The sequence below is a fragment of the Tribolium madens genome, unplaced genomic scaffold (assembly GCF_015345945.1).
Source record: "Tribolium madens isolate multiple individuals breed KSU strain unplaced genomic scaffold, Tmad_KSU_1.1 Scaffold_97;HRSCAF=244;Tcas5.2_LG3a, whole genome shotgun sequence".
Classification (NCBI taxonomy): Eukaryota; Metazoa; Arthropoda; class Insecta; order Coleoptera; family Tenebrionidae; genus Tribolium; species Tribolium madens.
Genome location: NW_025401069.1, coordinates 490,791 through 500,839, shown reverse-complemented (window position 1 = coordinate 500,839; position 10,049 = coordinate 490,791). Strand labels below are relative to the sequence as shown.

At 31.1% G+C, this 10,049-nt stretch overlaps 1 protein-coding gene across 1 annotated transcript in view; it reads right to left on the bottom strand.

Annotated features, from left to right (window-relative positions):
- Positions 1-4,048: 4,048 nt before the first annotated feature.
- The window catches only part of LOC123015335 (protein henna), a 7,402-nt gene continuing 1,401 nt past the window's right edge, over positions 4,049-10,049 (bottom strand). The window contains exons 2-5 of the mRNA XM_044415039.1: positions 8,052-8,712; positions 4,652-4,914; positions 4,366-4,595; positions 4,049-4,309 (exon numbers count right to left, since the gene is read on the bottom strand). Coding sequence (XP_044270974.1) covers positions 4,153-4,309; positions 4,366-4,595; positions 4,652-4,914; positions 8,052-8,712 — 1,311 coding nt within the window. The 3' untranslated portion in view covers positions 4,049-4,152. The remainder of the gene's footprint in view (positions 4,310-4,365; positions 4,596-4,651; positions 4,915-8,051; positions 8,713-10,049) is intronic.

Sequence of the window (10,049 nt, the reverse complement as noted above, 5' to 3'; positions counted from 1 at the left end):
AATGTCAAAACTTTAACCTTGACTTTCTGCAGCAATTTGGAACAGATTATACATTAGTAACTTTTTTTTTAATATAATTAAGTCGTCTACTATTTTGGAAATTGTTTTTGTCATCTATTTGGCGAGAGTGTTTTCAATCGTAGTGTATCTACTTGATGTGTGTATGTTTGAATCACATAATTGTTGTTTCTTTCGGATAAAAAAACATTTTTGCATTGCTCCAATGTGTAGATACGACTAAATGGAATGAAAGGTTTTATTTTTTAACAAATTTATGTAAATAATTATAAATAACTCGTCTAGGTAATAGTGTTTCTAAATGTGATATACATACTAAGTTGATACTTCTTCGTATAAATTGTATAATGTTGTAATATACACATATATTTATTTATGTACCTAACAGTTTTTTTGATATTAAAAAATAAAATATAAATGTTTAATAAAATTTAAATATTTAATTTAAATTTTTATTTTCGGTTGGCATCATTTAAATATACAGAGTGTTTTGTTTTTATTGTTACAAATTTAAACAGGTGATAGAGTATCTTGTTGTAAGATAAAAGTTTCCTATAAAAATGTATTGTAAAATGAGTAAAATTACTCATTTTAGTGTACTATTAGCGTTTTATTTTTTTTTCTAAGGACAATAACAACTTTATTTACTTTAGCGTCGGTTACCACTGAGACGTTTTTGACTACATTTTTGTAACTTATTTCAGTGACATTGAATGAGTTTACCACTCGTATGACTACTTTGCGTCTTGAAACCAGCGTTGCCAGACGTGATCCTGAAAATAGTAATAATAGACCCAATAAAAAGAAGGTCACCAGAAATCACCAGATTTTATAAAAATGGCAGATAAAATTAGATAACATTAACTTCAAGAATTTTAAAGAAGACATTTATAAATCATATTTTTTATTATTTATACAGGGTGAGCCAGAACTCGCGCCCCAAAGTAAAATGTAAGGTAAGATAGCACGAACATGGAAAAAATGTTAAAAAAAATTCAAAACCATCAGTATCATTAAGTAGACACAAAACAATGTCAACGGTCAAAAAATATATCTTATCTTTGGGGCGCGAGTTCTGCCAAAGCCTGTATATTTTATATCTTGTGTATTTTTTATTATTGTTAAAAAAATTGTTTTTTGTTTTACTACAGATTAACCACCAGATGGGACACTCTTCTATTTAGGAATGAAAATAAAATGGGTGTCGCGTTGACTGTGATTGGCGACTCTAAACTATGCCGTATTTATAAATGATTTTGGAGTTTCAATTTTCAATTGGAATGGCTGTCGGCGTGGGCTGACTTGTTGCTTGATTTTTCTCATCATAATTTTGGGATGAAGAAAGACACTTCGTCCAAAGTAGATAAAAGTAAATTAAATTAAAATTATCCAAACACTTGTATTATACGAAATTGTTTCATTGTCTTCTTTTCGGAGGGTCTGTTGAATTTGTTGCAATTAATGATAAACGGGTTGAAAGTTACTCAAATCGATTTTTTCGAGTTGGAGAGGTTCTATATGAAAATCTTCTTTTTTGGGAAATTATTTTGAGGTTTAAATTTTTTTAATTTTTGAAAGTTGAATGGATATCTTCTAGTAATCTGGGCCTTGATAAGCTTGAAGGGTTGTCGAATTGATTCGGAGTTTACATCCATCGGGAACGACGATTATACAGTGCGATTAAAAAGTCTGTTTATCAAGCAAGCGTAGAAATTTAAAACGTCTGTGGAAGATAAATGTCAAAATATTTATTATGTAAATTATGACAGGAAAGCGTGGTGAACGATTTTTATGAATAAACACCAACAAAATCTTATTTTAGTTTGTTTTGAGACGTTTCATAGAATAATTCAATTTATTAGCTCAATGTTTTAATTTTTATAAAATAATTTTTTGACATCTAGATAACATACGAACTACCATGCAACATACGTCCTTAACTAGGATGCCTACTTGATCGAAAGACTTTTTGATCGCACTGTATAACCTCCTTTGATTGACTGGGTTTCTTCATCTTGATTACAATCTATTAATTTTTATCGATTTTCTGAATTTGTATGTCGTTTACTTGAATTTTAAGGACTTGACAATCTTGAAAATGTTGGGTAAATTTCAGAAGTTGAACTTCGCATGGTGCATCATGGGATAATCTTGTTGTTTGTGGTAGATTGCAAATATAATCGCTTGGGTTTACTTCATTACATTTTTCGTTGGTTAAGGTGAAATAATACTCGTTAAGGAAAAGGAATTTGTGTAACAGAATTATAACTTGGCAAGATTTTGGAGTAGAGCAGATTGGAAATTGATAATAATGATAATTTTGGGATTCAGTTAGAAGAACCCTGAAAATAGACATCAGTTTTCTATCTTTTTGATAAGCTTTAATTTGAATAAAACTACTGTGTAAGTGTATGAGAGGATAAAGGTCAAATCCGGTGGTGGCTTTTTTGTTTACTATTTTTTCTATGTCAGCAATTCTTTTAGCAAAAATCAATTGATTGTTCGTTAATTTGGAAATTGTGTGAAATCTTTCAATTGCAGTAGTTGTTAAAGAAATTTGTTCATTAAATAATAATTTTTGTTTATTTTCTCTTGAATGTAATTTGGAAATCATCTCTTTATATCTTTTGCCGTCTTCATTAACTAAATTGATTGTTATTGCTTTCATCGCACTTCCAAAAATATTAAGTATTCCTCTTTTCCTTCGTTTATTTTTAGAAATTGTGTTGGGAAATAATTGTAAAATTCGTTCATCAATAACTTATTTAAAATTGTTTTATAATGGAGTAAATCTTTCTTAAAATGTTCTGAGTTACTAACGTTAAATCAACACAATTTCTGAAAATAAACGAACTAAAAGAGGAATACTTAATATTTTTCTATAATAACAAAGATATGAATTTTTGTAGATTTCTATAAAATATCAACTTTTGTCTATAAGTCAAAAACAAAAGACGGATAGCAAGGTGCGGTTTTAACCAATATTAATTATTTTCACAAATATTGAGCCCCAGAATGTATCACTTGTTTTTGGCTAAACTTAGTTTCGGAGATTTCCTATTCGAACATCCAAAAAACGTATAAGGACAAAAAAAATCAGTTTTTTAGATCACTCGATTTTTTAAATAAAGGGTGTGTTAGGACTTGCGTCCTAGAGAAAAAATTCAAGTAAGATAAAATATCAGGAACATGGAAAAAAAAATATTTATTGTTATATAAATGTTGTTATTTGTCTTTGTAATTTGTAATGATACTGATGATCTTGTATACAGAGTGTCAATTTTAAAACTTGCAATCGGCAATATCTCTAGAACTAAAAAAGTTATTGAGAATCACTCAAAACCGTTTCAGTGGTTTTTGGGGGGAATCAAAATGGCATGGTAAGTGACGCTCCTCCACCCACCCTTCAACCACAGCCACCTTAAGTAGAAAATTTTAAATGGCACGACCCTACATCGTTGGAAAGCCCATAACAAGCGCTTTTCAAAAATGTCATACAATTATTCAAAAACGAAGACATTAAATTTTATTTTTTTTATTATATTCAAGGGTGGGTGGAGGTGTGTCACTTATCATGTCATTTTAATTTTCCCTAGGAACCACCAAAATGGTTTTGAGTGATTATTAATAACTTTTTCAGTTGAGAGAAATTGCCGATTGCCAGTTTTAAAATTGACACAGTGTATGTTTTTTTATAATTATTTAGTGAAGGTACAAAAATTTTGTCAATAAAAGCTACAAATAACATTAAACAGAGTTACAATTTAGGATACAGCTTCCTTGTTTTCTCTTCTAATAGCCTGTAGCAAAAAAACTTGGAAAATTATTTTTCCAACAAAAATAAATAGTCAAAGTGCAAAATTTAAACTTTCATAACTTTGGAATCTTTATGGATAGAATTTTTTTAACATTTTTTCCATGTTCCTGCTATCTTACCTTAATGGCATTTTTCTCTGGGGCGAGAGTTATTTAGCGCACCTGTATTTATTTAGGTTTTGTCATTTTTATTTCAAAAATTGCAAATAAAAAATTCTGGTTTGTAAAGTTTTTATTAAAAAAAATAATTTAGACACAATTAAACATAAGAATAAAAAATTATTATGCCTTATGATAATACTTATTTTTACCAAAAACTTACAGTTTTTTCAAACTGTCTACAAGAATTGAAATTTCGGTACTTATATTAGTGACCAAGCTTTCGATTTGTGGTTTAGAATCCAAAACTTCAATACTTTGGGTATAAGGATTGTATCTGACACCGAAAGCTCTCGGTATCGTGGCTGCATATTTTCTGAAAAAAGATTTTTTCAATAAAATTTACCACTGTGTCAAGAACAAAAAACTTACATCATTTTTTCTTTAGCATCTTCAAAACTCTCAGCCACGAAATAAACCGGTTGATACTGCGTGATGGGATATTCCTGAACAGCTGTTTTCTCAGGCTCAAAAGGCCTTACTTCAGCCTTATTTTCCAAAGCGTATTGAAGCTCCCCGTAAGAGGATAACAATCCAGCCCCGTAGGCCTTCAACTCGTTGCCTTCGCGGCACAATCCGTACTCCACAGTGAACCAAAAACACTACAATTAAAAAATAAAAAATAAATGAATTCTTGCGAAAAGATTGAAATTATTACAGTTGCAAGCTTTTCAATGTAGTCATCTGGAGCACCAAGCGAAGCTAAACCGATTTGTTGCGAGAACTGTGCGAATGAAGGGTCCGCGAATAAAGGAGCGTGGCCTAAAAGTTCGTGGCAAACGTCCGGTTCCGGGGTGTAGAAAGGTTTGCTTGGGTGTCGGATGTATTGAGTTGAATGGAACACTCTGAAGGCCAAACCGGCCAAAAAGTCGCGAGATGAGAGAAGGCCGGCTACTGGACGGAGTGTGAAACCGGTACAGTCTGAAAAATGCAAAATTAGCTTGAAAACGACTTGCAAGGTCTGATAAAATAATAAAAAATAAACTAGTCCATAGCTAAAACCTTTAAAAAGACAAACTTTAAAATTGTAGAAACAATGATTTTTCATTATTTTTTGATTTTCTGCTACTAAAAGTGTTATCTAACTTGTACCATACTTTCAAAGTGATCAAGATGGCTTGTGATGTAGAGACAGACGATGTGGTACTTAACAATTTTCGTATCTTTTGTCACTTTTTTATTTGAAGTCACAGACAACATTGACTAGAAATTTATTTGGAAGCCTGGTGTAGGTACATGTGTTGCTACTATACCCTGCGTTAGAAGTATTAGAAGTTCTAACAATGATATTTATTTTTTTTTTAATTTGAATGTAAGCATAATTGGTTAGATCCTGTTTAATGACATTATTTTCACTATGGCGGCACTTCCGGTTATACCAAAAGCGGGTTATCAACTTTGTTATTTTAAATAGAAAGCTATCTTTTTTATTGCGTTTTTAAATACCTCAAATTATTCTATCAGTGTTATAATTGACCTTCACTATATTTAGGTTTAGCCGTTTTTGAGATTTTTAGACTTTTTAAAAATTGTTGGATCTGAACCATCCTCTTTAAAAATCGATAACTTTATAATTTTTAACTTTTTCTTGGTAGATTTTTAACTGAAAAAAAAGATAAACAAACCCCCAAAATTTAACGTTACGTTTGAGAAAATGCAAATAACCCAAACTTAATCTTTCTAAATGTAACACCCCAATTTTTTCTTCACTAAATGGAAGAGAATATAATTCTGCTTTACCAATGTTTAATAGTTTTCAAATTATGCAGGGTGTTTCGTTTTTATTGTTACAAAGATAAGGTGATAAAATATTCAGTTTTAAGATAAAAGTTTTCTATCGAAAAATTTTACATTCGATGAAAGGGGTGCATCTGGATTTTGTTCAATATTTCAGAAACCACTTTAAATAAAATTACAAAATTTTAATTAGGGGCGTCCTCAACTGGAAGGGTTTAGGGTAAAAAGTACCCCAACTATTTTGGCTAAACTTTTTTGCTACTTTCACTAACAAAATTTTAAATTCCATTCAAAAAAAGAGGTCTCTTGCGTTTTTTTCGATGCCACTTACTCTTTTTGAGTAAAATCATTTTAAAATTTATGTTACAGATCCTGCACAGAAAATAAACTTAAAATTAAATTCGTTTTACCCTATACTCCTTCAGTTTAAGACGCAAATGATTAAAAATTTCGAAATTTGATCTTTAAATTCGTTCAGGTGTTTATAAGTTATCAGCTGTACCAACTTTTGTAATTTTATCTATTCTAAAATAGTGAAAAAAACGCACCTCTTTCAGAGAATGTAGTTCTCTAATTCAGAGTGCGCAAGAACTCGCGCTTCAGAGAAAAAAGGTAAGATACCAGGAACATGGAAAAAAATGTAAAAAAAATTTTAAAAACGGAACACACTGTATAGTAACTTTTTTTAATGAAAAATCTCTGTCATATGTCTAAATATGGCTATACAAGATGCGCCAGAAATTGCGCCCCATAGAAAAATGTAAAGTACAATAACAGGAAGACGGAAAAAATGTTGAAAAAATTGTATCTATACAAATTTGGAAGTTATGAGAGTTTAAATTTTGCACTTTGACTTTATTTATTTCTGTTGTAAAAATAATTTTCCAAGTTTTTTCGCTACAGGCTATTAGAAAAGGAAACAAGGAAGCTGTATACTAAATTGTAACTCTGTTTAATGTTATTTGTGGCTTTTATTGGCAAATTTTTTGTACCTTTACTAAGTAATTATAAAAATCACGAGTATTATTAAATAGACATAAAAAATGTCAAGAGTCAAAATATAAATGTTAAAATTTTTTGACACAGAATTTTTTAAACATTTTTTGTGCCTATCTTATCTTGCTTGAATTTTTTTTTTGGGCGTGAGTTCCTGCGCACCCTGTATACAAGTTTTTAGACAAATATCATTGTCAGAATTCTCAATACTTACTTCTAAAAACACTCGGTATGTATAGTCTTGCCACCAACCTAATAATTTATTAAATGAACGTTATGATTATTTAATTATTTAAGAAATAATCAAATGTTACTCAGGATTTAATAAAATTGACATAAATGTGACAGCGATGTCATTCGTAGTGGATTGTTTCCAAGGTAACGCTACGCTCAAAATTCATAAATTCTGTTTTTGCAGCGCGGTGTAGAGTTTAGTTTAGTTAGAGTTTAGTTAACTCGAGAACGGTACATTTTGGCGATATGAAACAAGAGTACCTTTTTATTACAAAACGATGGGGCTTTCAACTTTTAGTATCAAAAACAAGAGCGGAAAATTGGTTGTGTAATGGATTTTAGAGGGTAGAAAAAAATATGTATTCACGTATTGTGATGACCCCAATTCCTCTGACAAATAAGTAATTTTTACTTTCATCATCTCAGTGAACAATAATAGTCTGTTAAATATTTTGAAACTTGTCAATAAAACTGGTCAAAAATAGTCAAAAAAGACCCTCTTTAATGGAACTTCCCCTTTTATCCTCTCTATAATTCTGTTGGCGTGTATTGGTCACTTAGTTTTATGTGGCAAACCCGTCGATCTGGATTCGGAAAAACCTCTTCGTCATCTTAGAAGAAGGCCCTTATGCTTTCGTTGAGGACTACCCACATTTCCGATTACGCTTCAAGCGCCTTTATTTGTTAAGGATTTTTTCTCACACTTTCTCCAACTAACAGAGGTTAATAGCTCGAAAAAAAGTATGACCCAAAAATTGGGAGGGTTTTATTGCCACCGGAAATGTATGGCTTTTACAAGACTTCTGTTTACAATATATCAAAAACTGTCTTTTTGTCCCTTAACATGCAAAGTTTCATAATAATCGGATAAACCATAACAAAAATATTTCCAAAAAATATTTTTTTATACCGATTTTTGAAAAGCTGTAATTTTTCTATTTTTTGAGGTGGGTTAATAAATACTATGCTATCTATTCCATTTGTAGAGGGATATTTGTGGTTAAAATTATGCCACACATTTTTGAATCACCCGATATAATTCAATTTTCATTTTTATAATCTATTCAAAAATTTGTTATTTAACAACCTACCTTTCAAAAAGTTGGAGACATCTTCCAGCTGCGGAATATTATCCCTCCTATAGCCGCAATTTTCTATCAACAGGGGAAACACATGATTGTGCTCCTTGCAGGCATGAGTGGGATACAGCGTCGTCAGTTGGTCGAAAACCTTCCCCCAGGTCTCAATCTCCTCTTCGGTGTAGTCAACATGTGGTAATTTCTCTCCATGTTTATAATTATAAGCAATATCCGCGAAATACTTCCTTCTTGCCCTGTATACCGGATCGGTAAATCCGGGATGGTCCGCGTCCAACTCCGATCCATAGGATAAAATCTGGTTGGCAAACTTGTCCAAGTCACGGATGCGGCATGGGAACCACGGCACTGAATCCTTGTTGTCTTTGTAATCTCGCGAGATGATGTTGAAGTATTCGGTGTTTTTCTTGATTTCGGCGATGGCGGAGGGGAGGTCGCCGGTGGGGGCGCACTCTATCATGAATTCGTAGTTGTTGGGGATGCGAACCGAGGAACGAGATTCGATGTGGAGGAGGTTAACGCCGTGTTTTTTGAAAATGTTGAGGCATTTGGCTAAAACGCCGACTTCTTCGGCGAGGGGGGCGAAGACGAGACAGGTGCTTTTGGCCGAATCGCGACCGATTTTGATGTAGTTGCCGCCAGGCATCAACTTAGGCTAAGAAATATTTTCATTGTAAACAAAATATATTTATTACTGTACAAGCTGTTTTGTTATTCCAAAACAGCGTCCAAATAACAATCTTAGATTTAAATCTATTTCTTTTTTTTCATATTTTTCTTTGTCTTGCTTTAAAACTTTTGAAAATAGTCATTAATTACGTAAATAAACGCTTGAAAAAATCTAAATTGTAGAAATTTTTGTTATTGAAATAATTTTTCATACTGGGTGAGTCAAAAGTGTCGGACCATCTCTAGGGTGGTGATAAAGGACATCCAACTGAGTTAAAAGTTTCCATGACAAAAAATTGTTTGACCTATTTTTTTCAAGATATGTTTTTTTAAAGATCAGATTTTTGTTCATTTAGATTGGTTAATCTTAAATTTTGTTAACGGAAACGGCAGATCTTGCAAGATTGAACAAAAAGCTGTTGAAAAAAAATCACCAATCTGTGACTTGTGATGTAAAAATAAAAAACATTTAACAAACTAGCAAATTTAACAATAAATTAAATCTGACTATACATATCGGAAACAAAATAACTAAGATGCCTACATGATAATATGGAAATTGACAGATTTGATTTTTTTTCAAAAAAACGGTTTGAAACTAAAATCTGATTTCACTTTTATGCTTAGCTGAAGGTCTTCTATCACCATTCGAGAGTTGGTCCAACACTTTTGAATCACCCTGTATGTTTTTAGCATTTTTGCCTCTTCCGTCAACTTTTTTTCTAAATACCTAGGCCACTGCTTCTAGAAGTTTTAATACGAGGGGCTGTTTACTTGAAAAAAATTTGTACAACTAATTCCAATTCGAAAAAAAATCCAGTGATTTCAACAATAATTTCCTATAATTCCAAATTAATTCCGATAGTTCTAAGAATTTTAAAATTTTGAAAAGAAATTATTGCTGATAATTCCAAAAAGAATTCCAGTAATTCCAGCAGAAAAATTCCAGTAATTGACAATTAATTCTAGTAATTTCAAGCAATTTCAATTAAATTCCAAAAAGCTATATGCAACAAAGTATTATTTTCTTTAATAATAAGAGATTTTTTAAGTTTTGAATATTTTCAAATTTATTGGTTGATTTTGATAAGGTTTTTTCCTAGTTATCAAATAACAAAAAATGTTATTAATAAGCAGTTAATAAAATAAATTTCAAGCCTTTTTTATTTTTTAGAATTTTATGTGAACATTAAAATGTTGAGTGAGTAATGTTGAAATTGGAGAATTTTCTAAAAAGGAATAATTTATTAAAAGATTTATCATCTTAGAGAATCTACCTTAATTACCGAAAAATGTGGTTGGTAACTAATTGTGACTGATTTA